Source organism: Capsicum annuum, chromosome 8 (assembly GCF_002878395.1).
Source record: "Capsicum annuum cultivar UCD-10X-F1 chromosome 8, UCD10Xv1.1, whole genome shotgun sequence".
NCBI classification, from domain to species: domain Eukaryota; kingdom Viridiplantae; phylum Streptophyta; class Magnoliopsida; order Solanales; family Solanaceae; genus Capsicum; species Capsicum annuum.
The window spans coordinates 43,492,416-43,517,511 of record NC_061118.1 but is presented as its reverse complement, the minus strand read 5'-3'; the positions used below and the strand labels follow the sequence as shown (position 1 = coordinate 43,517,511).

The 25,096-nt window shown below is 35.7% G+C and overlaps 1 protein-coding gene across 4 annotated transcripts in view; it reads left to right on the top strand.

The window, feature by feature from the left end:
• Positions 1-22,870, top strand: part of LOC107846669 (uncharacterized transporter C405.03c) — a 45,245-nt gene extending 22,375 nt beyond the window's left edge. For 2 of the 4 annotated variants that reach the window (XM_016690987.2, XM_047395418.1), the window contains exons 6-8: positions 21,987-22,104; positions 22,193-22,328; positions 22,598-22,870. In XM_016690987.2, the coding sequence (XP_016546473.1) occupies positions 21,987-22,104; positions 22,193-22,328; positions 22,598-22,660 (317 nt within the window). In that variant the 3' untranslated portion in view covers positions 22,661-22,870. Of the gene's footprint in view, positions 1-21,986; positions 22,105-22,192 lie in introns of all 4 variants that reach the window. The other 2 variants (XM_016690980.2, XM_016690994.2) reach the window with 2 other exon arrangements.
• Positions 22,871-25,096: the final 2,226 nt, after the last annotated feature.

The following is a 25,096-nucleotide window of genomic DNA, read 5'->3' as shown; positions in this document are numbered from 1 at the left end:
GTGGGAATACACTGGGTTTGTTGTTGTTGTTGTTGTACTTCGTAAAGAGCAGTGTCTTTTCACACAAAACACTTTCAAGCAAGAAAACATTCAGATTGTTGCATTTGTTGCTCTAGGAAAAGGAAATGGCAGGGATAAGAGTAGAATTCAATGCTACAGTTGTAAGTAATAAGGTTATATTGCAAGAAACTGTGGTAAGAAGTTTTGTAATTATTGTAAACAACACGGGAATATAATCAAGGATTGTTCCACACGTCTTTAAAATCGTATGATCAATGCCTTGTAAGAGGAGATAAATGGTTTTACTTCTGATAACTCATATCCAATAGGAACTAACAACAAATGCTACTCTGGACAAGTTTTTACTCCTGAAATAGTACAACAAATGATTGTGTTAGTCTTTTTAGCTTTGAGGCTACAAGGTAACGATATTACATCTAATATTTGGCTTGTTGATTCCGGCGATTCCAATCATATGGACAACTCAACTAGTGAGCTAAAAAATGTTCGCAAGTATCACGGTCTATCACAAATTCAAGTTGCCAATGATAGTAATTTACCCATTATCAAAGTTGGGGATATTAGTCAAACTTACAAGAATGTTTTTGTATCACCAAAGCTCTCCACTAGTCTTATTTCAGTTGGTCAATTCGTAGATGACAATTGTGATGTGAATTTTTCTCGTAATGGTTGCCTTGTGCAGGGTCAAGTTTCGGGGATGAGAAAAAGGGCCTAAAGTTGGAAGATTGTTTCCTATACACTTTTTCATTCCTGGTGTTCTATCTTTTTCTTGGACTCCTACAACTAGTAAGACGGAGGTTTGGCATAAGTGTCTAGGACATCCTAATTCTATGGTGTTGTCTCGTTTATCAAATTCTGGTCTATTAGGAAATAAAAATCAATTTTCAGTTGCTTCCTTTGATTGTTCTTCTTGTAAATTAGGCAAAAGTAAAACACTCTTTTTTCCTAATTTTTGTAATCGTGCTGCGAAGTGTTAGGACATTTCACTAATTGTTTCACATGTTTATTTCAAGTATTTTGCGACATTCGTCAATGATTACAGTTGGTTTTACATTGGTGTATTTTCGTCGATCCAAATCTGAAGTGTTTTCTATGTGCAAGAAAAATTGGCTTACATTGAGAGTCAATTTTCCATATGTATCAAAATATTAAGATCTGATTCTGGTGTAGAATATATTCTTATGAATTCAATAATTTCTTACTTCCTATAGGAATAATCTCAGAAAGCTCTTGGCCATATACACCACAACAAAATAGGGTTGCTGAGTAAAAGTCAACATCTTTTAGATGTCACTCATACTTTATTGATTGAGTCATCTGTCCCATCTAAATACTAGGTTGAAGTTTTGTCTACTATTGTCTGTCTATTTGATTAAGAGACTTTCATCTAAAGTGTGAAATCTTGAGTCTCCATATTATCGTCTTTATCACAAGTATCCTAGCTATCATAGTTTCATACATTTGGTTGTGTTTGTTTTGTGCACTTACTTCTTCACAATGCAATAAAATTCCTATTCAGTCTACTAAATGTGCTTTTATGGGTTATAGTACTTCATAGAAAGGTTTTATTTGTTATGATTCCAGTTCTTACAAATTTCGTGTTTCTAGAAATGTTATGTTCTTTGAAAATTAGTTTTCCTTTGCTACTCATGTTGAGTCATTTTCTGTTTTTCCTCTTTGTCCTATATTTGAGGATTTGTCTTCTTCTAAGCGGTTCAAACCTGGATTTGTGTATGAACGATGTCGGCCAACTTTACCCCCATCTCGAAGTGAAGGCTTACTGACGGAGTCTTGTGTGATAAAAAGACATCACTTAAACTTTAATGTAAGTTTTATAGAGTGGTGGTTAGACCGATGTTGTATGAGGTGAAGTGTTGGCCAGTCAAAAACTTTCATGTTCAAAAAAGATGCATATTGTGGAGATAAGTTTGTTGAGGTGAATTTGTAGACACACTAGGAGTGATAAGATTAGGAATGAGGATATTCAAGATAAGGTTGGTGAACAAGATGATAGAAGCGAGATTGGGATGATCTGGACATGTGAATAGGTGTGGTGCAAATGCCCTAGTGAGGAGGTGCAAGTGGTTGAATATAGTAGATCGAAGAAGTATTGGAGAGATGTGATTAGACATGACTTGACGTACCTTTAGGTTATCGGGGACATGATCTTAGATAAGAGGGTATGGAGGACGCATATTAGCGTAGAAAGTTAGTGGGGTAGGAGTTGTACGTTAAAAGGGTTAGACTTGTAGGTATTTGTCGTTGTACTAACAATAGTATCGTAGTCCCTACTTGACAAGAATCAGGTTACCTGAATAAACTAGAAAATAACGATGAAGCGGAAATACTAAGTAGCCGTTTGGCCATGAGTATTTTTTCACTTTTTTTCGGAAAATTATTTCACTTTAGTGAAAAAAGTGAAAACAACAGTGTTTGGCCATGAAAATTCCAAATACAATTTGGAATTGTATTTTGGAAAAGTGAAAACAAGAAAAACTTGTTTTCACTCCTACTTCTCTCACAAAATTTCAAAACAACTTTAATTTATATTCATGGCCAAACACAACTCCAACTTCAACTTCAATTCCAACTATTTTTCAAACTCGAAAAAATTATGTTTTCATGGCCAAACGAGGCCTAAGATTAAAGACAAGAAACTAAAGATATGCCAAATTTGAGAATAAAATTCTATTCGAGATTAAGTGCTACGAACTCTAATTGATCTTACTATTCAAATTAGTGTATTAAAGACTAATTATGATACTAATAGTGTCAATTCAAGAACTTAGATCAAAAGTGATCTAAACCCCAATTTCTAAGAAACTAAAGACAATAATTAGTATAGGATTAATCATCTTCCTTAATTAACTTTAATAGAAATTAAAGATATCAAGTTAAGAATTAATTATACCTCCTAAAGAATCGTTATTATAGGGTTGCAAGATAAACCCATAGTCATCACACACAAAGGTGTAAAGAAGAAAAACCTTTCAAATAATATTAATCATCATGTTCTTGTAAATAACAAAATTCATCCCTATATATATGGGGAGAAACCTATTCCAAATAGAGTGAGATTCGAATTCTACTTTTATGGAAATAAATAAAGTAAAGACATAAAAACACCCCTGAACTTGTCCGTCCAACTTACTTTAGCCATTTTCAACTTTATAGTCATTTAAATACCACGCTTGATAGCTTTAAAGTGAATTATATACCACCCCAAAAACACAATACCACTCTCATAGTAGGTGGTGTATTTCACACTCGCCATATCATTGCCACATCGATGCCACGTTAAAAAATAATTTTTAAAAAATATAAATCCATTAATTTATATTATTCTTTTCTTCAAAAAGAAAAAAACACCCCTCTAATCTTCTTCAACCTCCCCCCACATACACACAATCATTGTTCTTCTGCAACGTCCTTCCCACTCCACTCCATCCACTCCATGGAACCCAACAATTTCTCTTTCTCAAATCTCCTCCAATTTCTCCTCTCTCTATTCCCAACAAGCCACTAAAAACTCAAATTACCTTTATGTTTACCGACATAATTGAATAAATTGGTCGAATTAAGCAACTAGGTAACAATAAACTCAACAATTTCATCATAATAATTCAAGCTAAAGTCATTCTTGATGGCATCAATCTTAGCGATAGTATTTTCGTCAAATGGTGGATATTTTTGATATCAAGAAGTTGAAATTTAGTGTTGAATTAGCTACGGAGATACAGAGAATAATTTTTTTGATTGACAATTTTTGATTAATTTGGAGATAGCTTTGAATCCTAATACTAAAATGGAGGTTAGACATATGATGAAGAAGGAAGGGAAAAGAGTGCTTATTTTTTAATATTTTTAATTTTATATATAATATAAAAATAGTGGGGGTCACTTGTCTTTTTTGTTTAAGAAAATGCGCTTTAAACTTTTTTTTTTTTTTTTTTTTTTAATTAATGCCACGTCAGTATTAGGGTTCATATTAATTCACTTGAAAGTTGTTTAGGGGGTAAATAATTATCCGTGAAGTTAAAGGTCTAAAGTAAGTTGGACGGACAAGTTCAGGGGTGTTTTTATGTCTTTTCTCAAATAAATAAATCTAGGAAACTTTAAACTAGGAAATTTTTAACTAGGAAACCTTTAAAGTAGGAAACATTAAACTAGAAAACCTTTAAACTAGGAAACTTTAAACTAGGAAAGCAAAAGCTTTCGAATTTAATCAAAACCCATATGGTCCCAATCTTCTACCTTTTGGGCTTGGACTTGAATCATGAAATATGTGTGGCACTTAGCCGATTCTTCTCTATAATTTTGGACTTGATCTTGGGCTCTTCTTCCAGCATAAGCATTTTCTTGATTCACATTGAAGCCCGTCAACCTTAGTGAAAGTGGGCTAAACTGGATGCTATCATTCCCCTCTTCTTGAAAATAATCCGTCCTCGAATTGAATCTCGCAAAATCAAGAAGACATGTAATTGTAAACAACATCCACTACTTGAAAACAACAATGGTAGGAAGAAAATAGGATAGTGATCATGTGCCCATTTACCCAACCAATCGTAGCATGTATAAATACACCCTTATAAAGCATGTGGTTATCATTATCGAGATTAAGTGCTAAGAACTTTAATTGATCTTAGTTTTCAAAATTAGTGGATTAAAGACTAATCTATAATATATTAAAAGTGTGAAGGGCCTTAAAAATGTCGTTTGACCTTTTTGTCCTTCATTAAAAGTCTTTCCTTTAGACAAAATCGTCTTTTCACTAGTTTTTCCTAATATTTAAGAGTTGAAAATTAATTAAATATATTTATGGTAAAACCTTTTCTTATTAGAAGTCATCAGAATGAATGACAACTAATACTTTTTTCATCAGCTTAAGAAATCTAAATCAACTAAATTTGATTTTAAGAAGATTTAAAATATTAATTAAATATCTTATGGTAAAATCTTTCTTTATTGGAAACCATCAGAATTAATGACAACTAATACTTTTTGCATTAGTTTAAATTTTTTAAATAAACTAAATTTGATTTTAGAAGATTTGAAAAATCTAGAAATAAATATAAAAACGTTAGAATAAGAAAAATTTAAGAAGTGTCAAATTTTTAAAAGTTTTAAGTACGTAATAAGAATGTAATCAATGATTTTGTAAAAATTTGACTTTAAAAGAAAATATTTAGATATAGAAAAAAGAAAAAATAACCATACATAACTTTCAAAAGAAAGAAAGATTTAAGATATATAAAAAAATAACCGCACCACAAATATGGTTTAAATTAATGCGTCTCTCTTAGCCTCTGATAGCAAGGGAAAGAGGTACTGAATGACAAACGCAAAAGTGATTATCCATCAACCACAAAAATTCTGGTGATAAATATATAGCTTGCACTAACATATATGTTTATGTTTAGATTATTATATTAAAGTTTGAAGAATCTTTAAAAAGTAATTTTAACTTTTATACGTTATTAAAAATCTCCGCAATTGATAAAATTATTTAATTTTAAATGATCAAACGTTACACGAGCGAGGGGCATGCGGTTAATTTAGTTATAATACTAATAGTGTCAATTCAAGAACTTAGGTCAAAAGTTTATTTAGACCCCCATTTCAAAGAAACTAAAGACGACAGTTAATATAAGATAATCATCTTCTTTAATCAACTTTAGTAGGAATAAAGATATCAAGTTAAGAATTAATCTTATCTCCTAATGGATCGTTCTTATACGGTTGCAAGATAAATTATAGTCACCACGCAGAAAGGTGTTAAGAAGAGAAACCTCTCACACAATATTAATCGTCATATTCTTGTTAATAATAAAATCCATCCCAATATGTAGGAAAAACCTGTCCCAAATAGCATGAGATTCGAATTCTACTTTTATGAAAAAAATAAATCTAGAAAACTTCAATCTAGGAAATTTTTCTACTAAGAAACCTTTAAACTAGGAAAGTTTATACTAGGAAAACAAAAGTTTCCAAATTTAATCAAAACCCATATGGGTTCAATCTTCTTCCTTTTAGGGCTTGGACTTGAATCATTGAAATATGTTTAGCACTTAGCCGATTCTTCTTCATAATTCTTGGACTCTTTCTTGGACTCTTCTTCCATCATAAGTATTTTCTTGATTCACATTGAACCCTATTAACCTTTATTTAAGCAGGCCAAACTGGATGCTATTATTCCCCTCTGCTTGAAAATAATTCGTCCTTGAATTTTAATCTAGCAAAATCAATAAGACATATAATAGTAAACAACGTCCAGTACTTTAAAATAACAATGGTAGGAACAAATCAAGATAGTGAGCATGTGTCTATTTAACCCAGCAAATCTTAGCATATATAAATACACCCATACAAAGCATGTGGACATCATCGTGAAGATTAAACAACCTTAATTGATCTTGTATTCAAAATTAGTGGATTAAAGAATAATTATGATATTAATTGTGTCAATTCAAGAACTCAAATTAGAAGTATCTAGACCCTAGTTTCGAAAAAACTAAAGACGAACAATTAGTATAAGAGAATCACATTCTTTAATTATCTTTAATAGAAATTAAAGATATCAAATTAAGAATTAATCTTACCTTCTAAAGAATCGTTTTTATAGAGTTGCAAGATAAATCCATAGTCACAACACACAAATGTGTAAAGAAGATAAACCTCTCGAATAATATTCATCATCATGTTCTTATAAATAACACAGTCCATCCCAATATGTTGGGAAAAACCTATCCCAAATAGCATGAGTTTCAAATTCTACTTTTATGGAAATAAATAAATTTCGAAAACTTTAAATTTGGAAATAAACTAGGAAACCGTAAACTAGAACAACTTTTAAACTAGGAAACCTTTAAAATAGGAAAACAAAAGTTTCCGAATTTAATCAAAACCCATATGGGGCCAATCCTCTTCCTTTTAGGTTTGGACTTGAATCATAAAATATGTGTAACACTTAGCTGCTTCTTCTCTATAATTTTTGGATTCGTTCTTGGCTCTTCTTCAATAAAAAATATTTTCTTGATTCACGTTGAAGCCCGTCAATCTTAATGAAAGTGGGCCAGACTGGATGCTATCATTCTTCTCTCTTTGAAAATAATTCATTCTCGAATTTAAATCTCACAAAATCAAGAAGACATTTAATAGTAAACAACATCTATTACTTGAAAACAACAGGGATAGGAACAAAACAAGATATTGACTATGTGTCCATTTAACCCAACCAATCCTAGCATGTATAAATACACCCTTATAAGTGATACAAGCCAAATTGCCTCCGAACCTTTGGATGAGATACATATAATGCTCGAGGTGCTTGATGACTCCTCAGTGCTTTTAAAAGATAGTGCTTTTAAAAGATGCCACATGGAGGAAAATTATCATTAAGGAGGGTCAAAGGACTTTGGCGAGGTCGAAGGAGTGCAAAACGTGGCTAGAAAGCCCCTTGGAAGGGTCATGCGCCCAAGGCGCTTTGGATCCGCTCTAGCATTTCAAGAGCGGGTCAAAACAACCCCTAGTGGGTCTTTTTTGACATTTGGATCACTTTTGGGCCCTAATTATGTAATATTTAGCCAAACTATAAATGCTTGGTAGCTAGGCTTATTTCCTAGTTTTTTGATGATAATTTTTACATGATGTATTCATGAGACTCCATGGGAGTATTTGTGTGCTTGGAAAAGCATTTGTTGAACCTTGTTTAGAAATGTTGGTTGTAAGGGCGATCTAATCCCCTTTGCGATCACCGTAAGAGTTAAGTGCCTATTGATAGTTATTAAGGGAGGTTTTAGGATTTGATACATCCTTCGATTGCCCTTTCAGTATCAATTTTGTGTCTATCTTCTCATTTTGGTTATTCTATCCTTCTATCTTTATTTTTTGCGTCTTAGATTCGAGTTCTCGTGAGTCGATTCGTATCATTTGGTATTAGAGCCACGAGGACTCGAATCTAAGACGCGAAAAATAAAGATAGAAGGATAGAATAACCAAGATAGGAAGATAGACACGAAATTGATACCGAAAGCGCAAGTGAAGGATGTATCAAATCCTAAAACCTCCATTAATGACTATCAATAGGCATACTCTTACGGTGACCACAAAGGGGATTAGATCGCCCTTACAACCGACGTTTATAAACAAGGTTCAACAAATGTTTTTCCAAGCACTCACACACTCCCATGGAGTTTCGTGAATACATCATGTAAAAATTATCATTAAAAAACTTAGGAAATAAGCCTAGCTACCAAGCATTTATAGTTTGGCTAAATATTACATAATTAGGATCCAAATGTAAGAAAAGACCCACTAGGGGCTATTTTGACCCGCTCTTGAAATGCTAGAGCGAATCCAAAGCGCCTTGGGCGCATGACCCTTCCAAGAGGCTTTTGCACTTCTTCGACCTCACCAAAGTTCTTTGACCCTCCTTAATGGTAATCTTCCTCCATGTGGCATCTTTTAAAAGCACTAAGGAGTCATCAAGCACCTCGAGCATTATACGTATCTCATCCAAAGGTTCGGAGGCAATTTGGCTTGTATCATCCTCCACTTCTTGAAAAGGATTCGTCCTCGAATCCAAACCTTGCAAACTAAAGGATGGACAAACAAATACAACATCCTTATGACATGAGGGTTAGGGTTAGCAAAAATAATTATAGCATTATTCCACGGTTGCACACACTTAAGATATAACCAAGGATCCCTTGTTTTGAACATTAGAAACTTATCGAAGAATGCACAAAGGGGTTGGCTATGGGTTTCATCTAGAGATAAGGAAATCACAAAGGTCATAATGGGATCAAATAGTTCAAAAGGTAAAACTACCTTTACCTTAGGAGCCATAAGACAATTGTTTCTTTACCTTTTCAAGAGACAACATCAAGAGTGGTGCCTCAATTGGTTTTAAAGTCCACAAGACCCATATAACATTGTCATTCAAACAAGTGGACCGACCAATAAGTTTCCTACTTCTACATATAACAAATCCAAGAATAGCATGGATATCATCATAAGCAAAGAGGTAGTATGGGAAGGAATCAATTGTAAAAGCATCATCCAAGGTGCTATTATCTATAAGAAGGCCTTTGGCCTAAAAGACATAACACATAATGCACACACGGATGAGATCAAAGCATTTAAGCACATGTGACTCTTTCCTTTCAAATAACTTCCCAAAGAAGAGAAATTCATTAATGGGGTCATGCCCTTAGTAGTTTGTTTATCTCTAGTATCATAATAGTCGTGTATTTCCTCATCATTAGTAGCAAGTATCTTTTTAACCTTACAATCACCAAGACTTGAAGAATTATGACTCGTCACACAAAAAGAATCATATTCCAATAAGTCATCATACAAAAACTTATTTGGCATAAGAATAAAAAGGAAGAATCATCTAACTCATTCACAAGTTTCTTCCTACAAGCACCACACCTTTTCTCAACAAGTGGGAATCCATAGTCAACTGTCATAGTTAATTTTAAAAGGCAAAAAATTATTCATATAGTTGAACTTAGAGGTTTCAACTAATGACTTATTATAGAAAAAAATATCATCATGCTCAAACTTAATAGTCATCAACATAAGAATTAAGGTGTAGTTCATCGCCTCCAAAAAGACCTTGAGTGTTCTTGGTATCCCAAGAATGTGAATAAAACAATCATACATACCGTACTTGGATCTTATGTAGCAAAGGAACAATATTACCTCGTTTTTCCTTGCTCATTTGCGTTAGATCTACATCTGCGTTGTTGGACTTCTTGTCATGAATCTTATCTTGGGCAAGTCTAATAAATCTCTTTACCTATATCCTTCTCATGAACAAACACTTGTTTTTTTCTGTTTTTCTGTTTCAACCATCATAAGATTAAAAGCTAATCCAATGAAGGATTTTCAATGAAAATTTTCCGATGAGTATCGAGAAGAGAGTCAAAGCAACTTGAAGAAGTAGAAATGTTATAGTTGGAATAAGAAATGACCTCACTCAAACTCACTTGTTTTTTTCTGTTTTCCTCATGATCGCTCTCATTCTCATCTCTCTTTTCTTCTCTCGACCTCACTTGACATCTCATTCTCTCCACATAGCACAACCTCTTCCTTTTCCTCTCTTTGGATAGTCAACATGCACTCCCTTACTCTCATTCTTTTCTCTCTCAAAATTTTTCAGTGCTTGTTTCACACGTTTCTGATCTTCATAAACATGGGATGAAATTAAAGGTACAAATTCATACTTTCTTTTGTTTAGCTCTTGAGGAACTCCTCTATCGTAAATTGCATTTCTATCAAACTGCCATGAACGCCCAAGCATGATATGACAATCTTGCATTGGAATTACATTATAAAGAATATTATCGGAGTACCACCCAATTGAGAAAGATATCATGCGTTGCTTAGTCGCCTTAAATTCACCAAAACCATTGTGTTTGATACAATTTAAGTTCCAATAAGATTATTTACAAAGAAGCTGGAAATCTTGTGGTTAAAAAATGCTCTCAGGCACTAATACCGAGGTGAACTTTTTCTGATTCAGTCTTTTAGCAGGTATTTAGTTTTCTTTCTGTATTTGGAGGTTCTTTCCTGCAAGATGACCGGAGTTAATGCATCAGGGGAAATAACATTTACTACAATGCTGGATTTAAGTCCTTTGAGATTATTAAATGTCATTCAAGAACTGAAACATGGTACGAATGGGTTGAGCGCGGCAGGTATTTAATGAGGAGAGTTAAAGTCAGTCATAAAGTTTAGAAGTGGTTGGTATCGGTCTTTATTGAACCATCAAAATCATAGGGGAAGGAAGTTAGAAGATGGAGGACGAAGGACCACTTCTCTGAACTCTTTTGGACCCTCAAGTACAACGAAAATGGGAGAAATATTAGCTTCATTGCTGCTATTCAAGGCCAGAACAAGTCAATCATCATTACTCTAGAGAAGGGGAACTTCAACTAAGAAAGAAAAAGAAAAAGAAGAATTGCTTAAGTAAGGTAGTCCCTTCTTTTTTTCGGTATACCGCTCTGCAAGACATTAAAGAGCTGCTTATATATGTTTACTAAAAGACTTGACTTTCATTCATTATCATTAGTCCAGCGTGAAACTAAGAAAGAGAGATGTGCCTAAGGCGACATGTAAGCAAACTGTGCACGCTAAGAGAAGAGGAGAGATGTTCGCAATTACTACCACAAGAAAGCCGCCCTCTATGTGGATGGGGTAACATAGCCTACAAAATATCAAGATTCATTTATGTTCCAGAAAAACAAAATAGCCTCAACTTGCACCTGGACTACTGGATGGATCCTTCAAAGAGGCTTGCACCACTAACAGATGATCAACAGAAGCATCTAGAAAAGCCCAAATGTTGGTCAACAGGAACAGAATCAGCATCATAGGGGACATGTCGACCTCGAACAAGGATTTGCTGAGCAAATGCTTAGTAGCTGGATTCCAGTTGATGGCATATGGCATAGGAGCTTCCACATCTGTATGAAGTCAGAAGATGGGCCTGCAACATGTGGAAAGCAGATGGAGTCGTCGATGTCTTCGCAATGAATAAAAAAAAAAGGGCAGCGCGGTGCACTAAAGCTACCACTATGCGCGGTCTCCGGGGAAGGGCCCCACCACAAGGGAGTATCGTACGCAGCCTTATCTTGCACCTTCTGCCAACGGCTGTTTTCAAGACTTGAACCTGTGACCTCTTGGTCACATGGCAGCAACTTTACCAGTTACTCCAAGGCTCCCCTTCAGTTTTCGCAATGAATGATGGTATATTTTTATTTGAGCTTCCCTCAAAGAAAATAGTTGAATATGTTTTGAATGGAACATGGTTATGAAGAAGAAGAAGCTGGCTCAAAAATGGTGGAACTCAACTACGGGGATGCTGGCCGGCAGAAATCACCAGAGATTGGGTGTGGATCAGAATTCTAGGGCTTCCATTAAGCATGTGGTCGTAGAAGATCTTCAAGCAGATCAGGGATCAATGTGATGGCTTTGTTGAAACAGAGGAGACATCACTAAAGAACCACTTGCACTGGGCTCGCTTAAAGGTTAAAGGTGACGGAAAATCAATTCTGCAGAGATTGAGGTGTCCAGTAAAGGTTTAGTGTATACGATCCCGATATGCGTGGAGTCACCACTCACCATCATAATGGAAAAGGAGAACAGAGAAAGTGGAGGCTATGATTCAGCTGGCGCTATAGAGAAATTAAGATGTCGTGGGGGCCAACTATGTGGATGCAGCAGATAAAAATGAGAAATATCCAGCTGGCGTGGGGCCCAATTATGCGAGTACAATAGATATTAAGGAGTATTCAAATAAAGTGCCACGTGCAGATTATGTGTGAAGAAAAGAGAAACTATGGGCTATAGTGGGTAGAATTAAAGAGAATTTTGGCCAGATCTCAAACACAAAAAAAGCCAGACTTCAGGAATCTATTAAAAAGGCCCAAAGAGAAGACATAATGGACTAAGAAATTCTGGCAAATATCGCTCAACTGAAGTCACTTAATGACAAGCTGGAGAAAACACAAACGAACATGGAGAGATCAATTACCCACTCTGTCCCTGCCTTGCTAATCAGGTGGCGGAAATTTCTGAAAAAATCGATGAAGGAGAGACACTAGCCATGCAATTGAAGAGTCGAGGAGAAATTGTGAATCGAATTGTAGAAGAAGCTGTCCCACTGACAGACAGTGATACTAAGGAAATGAACATAAGGATAACACCTCTGAATGGATTCACGAATATATCATCAAATTAAGCTTAGAACTTGGTGTGGATTTCAAGGGTCATGAGGAAAAGGCGAAGGAAATTTTCAGGAAAATAGATGACAAGAAGCAGCTGGACAGAGGAAATCAATTAATAGTGCAGATCATTGAAAATCAATTGATAGTGAAGAAGGGGTTAAGTGAATTTAAAAGGCTAGAGATAGATGACAAATTTTGGAGCTATGGAACTCGAATGGCGGATATTTGCCAATAAAAGACAAATGTATTTAAAAATTGTTTTGTGGAATGTGCGAGGGTTGAATTGTGGGAAGAAGAGGGGATTAGTTAGGAACATTTTGAAATCTTGGATGGAAGATATAGTATGTCTCCAAGAGACAAAGGTGAAGGGAGATATCACGGAGATGCCGAAAGAGATCTGGGGAATAAGTGGGTTGATTATGTTCAACTTGAATCTAGTGGGACTAGAAAGGGGAGGAGGCGGGGGACACACATTATCATAATGTGGGATAAAAGGGTTTGGGAAGATGTAGAAAGTAGTGTGGGGATGTACTCTATTTCTTGCAAGCTCACCGGAAGAAATCAGAACTATGAATGGCACTTGACTAACGTGTATGCTCCTAATGGGAGAGGGAAGATACTTGGAGAGAAGCATGGGCTGCTAGGGGTGTCATGACAGGTCCATGGGTCTTATGTGGAGATTTAACACTACTAGGCATCCATCCGAGAAAACGAATTGTGTCAGAATCAATAAGGCTATGACTGACTTCTCTGAATTCATAAAAGACATGGAGTTGTTGGACTTGGAACTAAAAGGAGGTAAAATACGCTTGGAAGAAAGGAGACAGACATGACATAGCTGCAATACTAGATAGATTTCTCATTACTGAGGACTTGGATAGCAGCTTCAGATTCATAAAACAATCCAATCATTCATAGAATTGTATCAGACCACTCTCCTATCATGCTATAGTGTGGAGGTTGGGAGATGTCCAACTCATATTTCAAGTTCAAGGATTGGTGGCCAGAAACAGAAAGGTTCACAGAGAAAGTGAAAAGCTGGAAGCTGGTGGGATTCTTTCAGTACCAATGGCAGTCCTGATTTTATCTTTGTTTCTAAGATGAAGGCTTTGAAGATCAAATTGAAGGAATGGAGCAAGACAACTCAAGGAAATTTGGGCATTCAAAAATAGAGTGTACTTGCTCAACTAGTAGAATTAGAGGAACTACAGGAGCACAAGCTCCTCCAGGAGGAAGAAATTGCCTCCAGTATGTTTTTGACCAACGAATTTGAAGAAATTGCTAGAAGAGAGAAATATTTTGGAGACAGAGATCTAGGGCCACTTGCTAAAAGAAGGGGACAAAAATACTAGCTTTTTTCACAGAACAGCTAATGCACACAAAGTAAATACAATTGACAGGTTGAAAGTAGAAGGAGAGGTGATAATAAATCGTAAGGATATTAAGAAAGAAGTAATATCCTTTTACAAAAATTTGTATGCAGAGACAGAAGATTGGAGACCTCAACAGGAAATGGCTGACTGTTCGAAGATCAGTGAAGTGGAAAAATCCATGCTAGAGGTTCCTTTTGATGCCCATGAGATATTGGAAAGCATCAAGGCATATGAGGGAGATAAGGCCCCGGGACCAAATGGCTTTACTATGGAGTTTTCCAACAATGTTGGGATGTTATTAGTGTTGATTTAGTAGCAGCTATCCAGAATTTTCATGAAAGAAGTTTCTTTGAAAAAAGTCTAAATGCAACTTTTGTGGCTCTGATTCCAAAGAAGGTGGGTGCTGATGAGCTAAAAGACTTTAGGCCCATTAGTCTTATTAGGGGTACAAGATCATAGCTAAGCTTTTAGCAGAGCGACTTAAGAAAATGATACATGGTCTAGTAGATAGGCAACAAATGACATTCATTAAGGGGAGACAGATCATGGATGCTGTATTGATAGCCAATGAATGTGTAGAGGCGAGACAGAGAAGCAACAAGCCAGGGATAGTTTGCAAGCTAGATATTCAGAAAGCTTAAGCTTTCTGAACTGGAACTTTTTGCTTCGCTTATTGGGAAAAATAGGATTTGGAAGAAAATGGATAAGTTGGATCAAACATTGCATTGGCACTATGAGGTTCTCAATCTTAATTAACAGATCTCCGTGTGGATTTTTCTTCTCTTCACAGAGAGGGTTGAGGCAGAGGGACCCATTATCCCCATTTCTATTCATATTAGCTATGGAGGGGATGAGTAGTTTGTTCAACACCACAAAAGGGAAGGGATGGATCAGGAGATTTCAAGCTCCCTACAACTTACCTAGGCATGTCTTTAGGTGTCAAAAGTAAATCGAAAGGTATCCGAAATGGGGTTCTGGAGCAATGTGAAAAGAAGCTCACATATTGGAGGAGTCAATACTTGTCATTAGGAGGTAGATTGACATTAGGGAAGAGTGTGTTGGATGCAATACCTTCCTATATGATGTCGGTATTCCCAATGCCAGCCAATCTAGCTAAAAGCATTGATGCCCTCAAAAGGAATTTTGTGGCAAGGAAGCAAAGACAAGAAGTTTCACTTAGTTAAATGGGAGGAATTGATTGTGAACAAGAAAGCATGAGGTCTGGGAATTAGAAATTTGAGAAAGCAAAATCAAAGTCATGATGAAATGGCTTTGGAAGCTTATAATGAGGAAGGCATGCTTTGGAGGGATGTCATCACAACAAAACATGGTATGAGAGATAGGTAGATGACAAAGGTTATAAGCACTCCATATAACTGTACCGTTTGGAGGGCAATAGGAATTTGTGGCCCATTTTATACCACAGAAAAAGAGTGAAGGTAGGCAATGGGCAAAAGACCTCATTTTGGGAGGATAAGTGGAATGCTGACTCTACAATGAAACAACTGTTAGGCCAACAAAAACTAGCCACTGTGGCTACAATGTGGACAGGACAAGGGTGGAATTTGGCTCTAAGAAGACATTTATACGACTAGGAAATTGGCAAAGTGGTAGAATTTCAGAATTCTTTAGCTTCGTTCACTAATCTTACTGATGAAAAAGATTTGTTGATATGGGAGGGAGACAGTCAAGGGCAGTTCTTCGTCAGATCAGTCTATAAGGAGCTTAATATGTATGCTGGACAAGAGATCAGCTGGCCATGGAAGATGATTTGGAAACCTAAGGTGCGTTGCAAAGTAAACTGTTTTCTATGGTTACTAACTAAAGAAACAGTTTTGACTCACGAAAATCTTTAAAAAAGAGGCTATCAATTAGCATCTAGGTGTTCTCTGAGTGGAGAGCAAGATGATACAATAAACCATCTTTTTTTGCATTGCTCTTGGACAGATCAACTTTGGAGAATGTTCATTTGCCTGAAAGAGATCAGGTGGGTGAAATCAGGGAGCATTAATAAGGGAGTTCTAAGAAGTTGGAACAGAGATGGTAATGCTTCAAAGGACGAGGAGAGATGAATGATTCTCCCAGCATGGTGGACAATTTGGAGAGAAAGAAACAACAAATGTTTTGAGAATGTTCAGAATAGCTTGCAGAAGATCAAAATGAACTGTCTAAGCGTTTTTTATTTTTGGGGTAAACTTGATGTATTAGCTCAGACAAAAGATATTTTTGATGTGCTAGATTATTTATAAGCACCAATTAGTTCAAAAATGATGTAAGTTGTAACAGTTTTCGGAGGGGAACTACACTTTTGCAAAATAGCTTGTAGAAGATCAAAATGACCTGTCTAGGTGTTTTTTATTTTTGGTGGAAACTTGATGTATTAGCTTAGAAGATATTTTTGATGTGCTAGATTATTTATAGGCACTAGTTAGCTCGAAAATGATGTAAGTTGTAATAGTTTTTGTTAGAATATGAGTAGGAATAGGAATAACATATAGAATCCTACTTGGAAAAGGATTGGAATGTAGGTCCTATTAGGATAAGGATTGGAAGTGTCTATAAATAGGGTCTCAATGTAATAATGTAGTTACAACAATTCAATAATATTCTCTTACAATTCTCACATGGTATCAAAGCCTCTACAATCTTGGTAGAGAATCAAAGAGCTTCTGCTGCTGCTGGCGGGTGGCTATATCCCATATATGTCGCCCGTCCGACCAATGATCATGTTAGCCAAGTTAGGCCACCACACTTCTTTCCGCTACTTTATCATATCTAATTTGTGTAGCACCATGCATCTTTCTGGTGACTACTTTCTCATATCAGATTTGCGTAGCACCGTGCATCTCTCTGGACTAATATTTAATTTGCATAGTACCGTGCATCTTTTCAGACTACTTTCTCATATCTGAGTTGCATTGTACCGTGCCTCTTTCCGGTGACTTCTTAGATCTGATTTGTGTAGTTCCATGCGTCTTTATGGTGACTCCTCAGATCTGATTTGTGTAGGGTCGTGCCTTCATTCAGACCCTACCCATATAAGTTTCCTTTTTCAGTAGGGTTGTGCCGTCATTCCGACCCTACCCATATAATTTTTCTTTTTCAGTAGGGTTGTGTCGTCATTCCGACCCTACCCATATAATTTCTATTTATTAGTAGGGTCGTGTCATTATTTCGACTCTGACCATAGAATTTCTATTTTTCAGTAGGATCGTGCTATCATTTCGACCTACCCATATAATTCTCTTTCTCAATAGGGTCGTGTCGTCATTCCAACCCCTGCCCATATAATTTTTCCTCAAATAGTGACCACTTTTCAACCATCAAATCTAATAATTCGGCGCGTGAGTATGTTCCGGCTAGTTCTTCGATGGCTATCTTGTTCAAGATTTACTCCATCTCTTGATTTCAAGATAACCCTTATATTTTATACTAGTTTTCGATAATTTTTCAGTGACACATTGACTTTCCGACGATGTTTACTGCTTTTCGGATCACTTTTTCAATTTGTTCCGTTTCGGTTGAGGTCTCCCAGAAGTCCAAAGCTGTCCTTATCAGTTTTCTTGCAGAAGTCCCTCATCGATCCTCGTAATAGTTACATCCATAACAAACTTGGTACATATGTCTTCTATGCACCAGCTTGAGGGGAATGTTGGAATATGAGTAGGAATAGGAATAACATATAAAATCCTACTTGGAAAGGAATTGTAATGTAGTGTCCTATTAGGATAAAGATTGGAATGTAGTGTCTATAAATAGGGTCTCAATGTAATAATGTAGTTACAACAATTCAATAATATTTTCTCTTATAATTCTCACAGTTTTTGGAGGGGAACTACACTTTTGGTTGTAGTATACCTATGGATATATAGTAAAGTTATCGGTTTCAAAAAAAGATACATATAAGTTCCAACTTCTCCACCACTTATGAACTTATCACATTAGCATCACTTTCAAAATCAATAATCATAGAACAAATATTATCTTTTATCCCACATCTTATATGAAAAGTATTTCTTCTCAATTCAGTTATATTCACCAGGTTGGGTGGATTTTGGATGACTTTTAATGCATCGAGCCGAGTGAAAATTCTTCCAAGTGACTTGGCTATGTCATCGTTTTGAGTCTCAACATTAGTATCCTTTCCTGTTTCAGACATCTAAAAAATAATATCAAAGGAAACAAAGATTTCTCAACTTTTGACCTTTTTTCTCGCTTATTGCTTTCACTCTTGTCACGACCTGAGCCAGGGCCTGGCTGTGACGGGTATCTCAAGTCCACCGAGGACCGGAGACCATCCTCGTTGCCTAGTCAAATCGAACACAATGCCCAACAGAGACTGAATTCCAAACATATAACAAGATAAGATATAAAATCTTAAAGAAATCCAAGATAACTAAATTTCCAACAACCAATAACCAAAACCACCCAAGTCCACAACAATATCCACACAATCTTTAAACAATAACAAAAGTCAATCGAAGTCAGGACATGCCCCGACTTTGACAATGACAATGTTATTGTGAACTCTTCAATTCTAGTCTATGAAAGAAAACTAATGAAATGACCAAGTATTCCGGGGAATAGAAGCTTACCTTTTCACTACCAACGACCGACGAACCGAGTCGTTCCACCAAACACTGTGCAGGAAAAGTAGAAGTATCTCCGGCGCCTGCATTGCATGGGGATACAGCATCCGGATAGGGGATAAAATAATGCCAAGTCAAATCCAATTCAAACCATGTGATGCATCATCATATACATACATGAATAATATGCCGGGATAGGGAACATAGTTTAACATGAAGTAAAAATTTATCCTAGACTATGTAGCTCAACCGTAAACAGGCTCCCACGGGCTATATGGGTTCAACTCCTTTTGCTGAAAGAGCCCTAGTACGTGTTAGCCGCACAAACCAGAGGTATCAAGGAAGACCAGGGAATGCCCCGACCCCGCGTCAGTCCAAGATACGAATATATCAATAGTGTGAATCATGCTCACAGGTTATCATGATCAAACCTCACGTCGGCAAACATGAGTTTCCAGTACAAGTCATCCAAGACCCACGCCTTCACGGCTTTGCTACATAACCCCTATTAAGCTCATTCTAAAGCAAGTTTCACATAACCTATTTACTAACCAATGAACCAACCGTTAAGGCACACCATAGGTATCGTCATACTCTTACACTTGCAAGCTTATCTCTATGCCATAACAATCACATTATCTTGGGGGAATGCCTCGATCCTCTTTGTTCATTAAATCCAGTCATAGCCAACAAGGATTTCAAAATTCATGTTCATTGTTTAATCATTAATGTAATGCAATAACATAGGTGAGTAAGTCAAACCAAGTGACAATTTCATAATTTAAAGCCATTTACACAAGTGGGTTAAGGGAACATAATTAATCAAAACTAATTCCAATTTCAACACACCAATTTGGGGAAAACCATGACCCCTTTTGTTTATTCGCCATACTCATGCACTCCATGAGTTCAAAACCAGTAATAAAGCATATACAATGCATAATAAATCATGGGAAAAATAAATTAAGAATCAACCATGTCAAAACCCTCAACCATAACAAAACCCACGTTTAAATTCATAAACCATGTAAATCACATGTTTTTCATAAATGAGAATTGGGAAAGAGTAACATGCCTGAAATACCAAAAATGTATGGAGAGAAATCAACCCTTGAGCCCTTAGATGACCAACTTCGTGGAAACCCTAAGTATCATGACCTTGGAGAGTTTTGAGAGAAGAGAGTGTTTTGATTGTGTTATGAATGAGAAACAACCCCTTGAGTGCTCTATGGATGCGGGGTTCAAGGGAAAAGGGAAATTGACCATAATGCTCTTAATGAAAAAACTGAAAATTGATTGCCCAGTAGCTACGAGTGACCTTGCAACTCGTAGGGTCACCTTACGACTCGTAAGTTCCACTCGTAGTCAGTATAGTGTCCATGATCACCAACACTGACTTGGCTACGAGTTGTACCATACGACTCGTACTTAGTCATTATGACTCGCATGATCCAGTCGTTGTCAAAGCAGAGCCAATTGGGCATCACACTGGTTAAGCTACGGAAGACGCCATACGACTTGTTTTGAGTCTATGACTCGTATCCCCTAGTCGTAGTCATTGCAGAAACTCCAAGCTAACATACCAATCAGGATTGGGTCCTTAAGACCCGTCAAGACTCCCTACGACTCGCATGGTGAGTCGTAGTGAGGACAGTGAGGATAAAATTTCAAAAATCTTCTAGGGATCAAAATTTGGGGTGTTATAACTCTCTTGCCCTTTTTTCACTCAAATTACAACATTTGGCTAATTTCTTTGGGATTTATATATGGTTTACTAGTAGCAATTTTTTTAGAAGTAAGATGTAGAGAGAGAAATTTATCAACTCCCAAACTGATTGAGTTTGATGAGACAAGAAAAAAAACAATTTATGCAAAAAAATAAAAAAACCCTAAATTTCTATTTTCTTGGTTTTCTTTTTTGATGTTTGGAAAAAAACAAGAAAGACAATTAATTTGGAGTTTCTTAATTTGCAAGCGAAATCTTTTTTACTTTTTTAAACTTTTTTTTTGGCTGCTATGTAGCTTTTCTTTTTAATCTACTAAAAGAAAAAAAAAGTAAAGATTTTTTTGGGGCTACGAAACTCCCAATAATTATTAAGAACGAAACGTTGATAGATCCGCTCTGATACCACTTGATAAGAATCGGGTTACCTAAATAAATAAGAAAATAACTTGAAAGCAAAAATACTAGGAATGAAGACAAGAAAATAGCGATAGGCGAAATTTGAGAATAAAATTCCCAAATTCGAGATTAAATGCTAAGAACCCTAATTGATCTTAGTATTTAAAATTAGTGGATTAAAGATCAGTTATGATGCTAATAGAATCAATTCAAGAATTTAGATCAAAAGTGATCTAGACTCTAATTTTAAAAAAATAAAGACAACAATTAGTATAAAATTAATCACCTTCTTTAATTAACTTTAATAGAAATCAAATATAAGATTAATCACCTTCTTTGATTAATTTTAATCGAAACCAAAGCTATCAAGTTAAAAAATTAATCTTTACCTCCTAAAGAATCGTTCTTATAGGGTGGCAAGATAAATCTATAGTCACCAAACACAAAGGCGTAAAGAAGAAAACCTCTCAAATAAATTAATCATCATGTTCTTGTAAATAACAAAATTCATCCCTATATATAGGGTAAAACCTATCTCAAATAGCATGAGATTCGAATTCTACTTTTATGGAAATAAATAAATCTATGAAACTTTAACCAAGGAAATTTTTAAACTAAATAACCTTTAAACTAGGAAACTTTTAAACTAGGAAACCTTCAAACTAGGTAACTTTAAAACAAGAAAAGCAAAAGTTTCCGAATTTAATCAAAACCCATATGCGTCCAATCTTCTTCCTTTTGGGCTTGAACTTGAATCATAAAATATGTGTAACACTTAGCTCATTCTTCTTCATAATTCTTGGACTCATTCTTGGGTTCTTCTTCATCATAAGCATTTTCTCGAGTCACATTGAAGCCCGTCAACCTTAATGAAAGTGGGCCAGACTAGATGCTATCACTACTTGCATATCTATCATAGTGTGTTGTTTATTGTGTTTTGATCATCACATTATTTATGGTTCTTGTTTATTTCTTGTAGACTTTGCACAGTTTTCCATTTTAGTTGCTATAATTTCTTCACTGTTTCTTTTCCTTTGTACTTGTAATTGCTCCTCCTCAGACCTCATTTGTGGGATTTGATTGGGTATCTTCTTCTTGTTGTTATGTCTTTATTCATGATGTGAATTAATATATTGTTTTCCAGTATGGCCATTGACTGCGCTAGGAATTGAACCCAAGTTCACAATACCTCATTCTGCAAAGTTGGATGAAGTTGTTTTAGCCAATGGACTTGTAGGAAGTGTTCTCTCAGATTACTTTTGGTACGAAAGATGAGTTAACCCACCACCCATACATACGCTTCACCTCTGTGTTACCAACTGTACCTGTAACTTGCTTTTTTCTTCTTAGGGCACTATGTGTTGTTTGGACAACTCCATTAGTTGCAACTCTCGGTATGTCTCTCACAATTCCACTTGCAATGGTGGCTGACATGGTGATTCATGGACGTCATTATTCTGCTATATACATTCTTGGCTCGGCACAGGTAACAACATTAATGCAGAAAAGAGAACTTGATTGCAGCCCTAAATATACGAGTTCTATCCTGTGATTATTATGTTTTATTGAAAAGCCAAGATGCCGTACCTGTTATTTAGCTGGAGCAAAAAAATATTATAAAAAACTTCTCCATGTTGTAGTTGGAATCTCTCTTTTGTAATTACTTCCTCCCAACTCTATTTGAAATGCTCAAATGACTAGTTTTTGACTCATTTTCTATGTTTAACGTGGCATTACTAATCAATTAATCCACAGGTATTTGCAGGATTTGTAATAGCTAATATAGCAGACCGGATTTCGAAACTTATGGGACTATAACATTTAGTGGACTGACTTTATCTCAATACAGAACATCTTTAATATATATATATATATGCCCAAACAAGAAAGAAAGATGACCACTATACTAGTGTTCTGTGACTGCAAATGACGTTACAACTGTATTCATTGTTGTCCCACTTTTGATCCCCAAATTCCTGTTTCGACGTTAAAATTGTATTCATTGTTGTCCCACTTTTGATCCTCAAATTCTTTTTTCGTTTTGATTATTCTTTCTATCGTCATTTTTGTAAATCCTTGTAGTGTAAATAGAGTGATAAAATTATGTTCATTCCTGGTCTTCATCATCCAAGTCCAACTAATGGATAACATTCATTTGATGCGTATTTTGGCATTATCATCGTCATAACTCAGGTGTTAGAAAACTGCATGCTTCTAGATGGTTTCATCCTACCTCATTCATAGACAAGAAAATTGGAAAGTGAAATGTGAGTTATTAGAAGAGAAAAGACATCAAATGCACCTTGCATTTGTCCTGAAAAGTCAGATTACGCGCTAAACTATTGTGACGATATATTACACACTTATACTACTTAAAAGTGAATTTATTTATACACACTACAAGTCACATGACAGGAGGTGATTTACACTTGCATTAGATCATCACTATGTAATCATCACAACAACTATTTAGTTAGATTTCAAATAACATGTCGCTATCACATAAACTATTATGTCAAAAAAAATAAATCCACGTCACCCAGTTTCTTCTTCACCATAGACCACCAAACATCCATTAAACTATCACCATTATCATCATCATTACTAAACTTTAATCTTCACCATCCTCATCAAATTCACAACCAACATCATCATCCCACACCATCATTACTAAACTTTAATCTTCACCATCCTCATCAAATTCACAACCAACATCATCATCCCACAACATTGTCATCATCAAATCCACCATTAAACCACTGTCATCTTAGCCAATTATCACTAAACCCACTTCATCATCATGTCATTGTCTGCCACGATCCAAAAATCAAGAGTCATGATGACACTTGTTGTGGTAAGCCTTGACAAGTAAATGTATCACACAAATTGATAAGAAACGGGAAATAGTAGCAATAATCCAAAGTAAGGCTTCTAGAGCAAAGTTGTACCACACACTATAATGAAATGGAAGAATATAACCAAAGATATCATACCATAATTTCAAAATCTTGTGTCATAGTGAGAACTAACTAGTACAACTTGAGATCAAATATATAAGATATCCAAAATAAGAATAATACCGTCTTTGAATGCAAAATAAAGACAGTCTACTAAAGAAAGGTAGTAGTCGACTTTGAAAATAAGAATTCAATTGCTACCTTGAAAAGCTTCAAATATCGCTCGAATCAATCATCACGAGGCGCACTCAAACCTGGATCTGCATTGAAAGGGTGTAGTAGGGGTGAGTATGGTCCTCTTGTATTCAATAGGTATCATAGGCCGGCTGAGCAAAGTAAAAAATAAAGCATACAAAACACACTAAGGGCATATTACTTGCAACAAGAAAATGTCCCATAATGGTAGCTTCCGTCGTCTCCACTAACAGTTCTATATATTCACACACTATAGAAACACGAAAGAGAAAGACAAGGAGACAGGTATCATACATAGGAATATGAAGGAAGAAATACACATAGGTAGATATCACATCAAGAATAATGAACACATCACAGAAATGAACAAGGTAGTACAAATGCAATGGAGATAATAATGATGATAATGATGATGATGATGATGTCCGATGTTGTCGCACAACCTCCATATACACCTATGGAGCTAAAACTTTTCGACATTGGACTCATGGGAGGGTTCGTCAACTCGTATACAATCAATATCCAGTACCAATATCTATAGCTCCTCTCCGGCACATCTTCTGATAGAGGGTTTTAAAGATGTCACATGTTCTATCAGAAAAAGCTAGTGTGTTTCACGGTGGTACCAATATTTCATGAATGTATATGATATGAGGAATGCTCAAAACCAACCAGAATGAGTATTTCCATATCCAACTAATATACCAATCAAGTGAGCCCGCGATCCACTCAGTATTTCCAACCATTCATGAATTCCAACATAAACCACATGCCAAGAGAGTAGAATACAATTAAATACACCATTTATATCACATTAGGCTTTCTTATTAAACAAGACAATGATTTTCACGTATACACAACCAACAAGATCATATCAGACCACACAATCACATATCGTAAATAATATTACAAAATTACCAAATACAACAATATATAGGCCCCCATATAGACACAACACAATTATTATAGCCATTTTCATGATTAGTTTTCACACCCTTAACATATTTTGTATTAACATTAACTATCTAATTCAATATGAGGAAAGTTAATCCATAGCCTACCTCGAATACTGAAAATCGATTCGAAAGCCTTCAATCCAAAA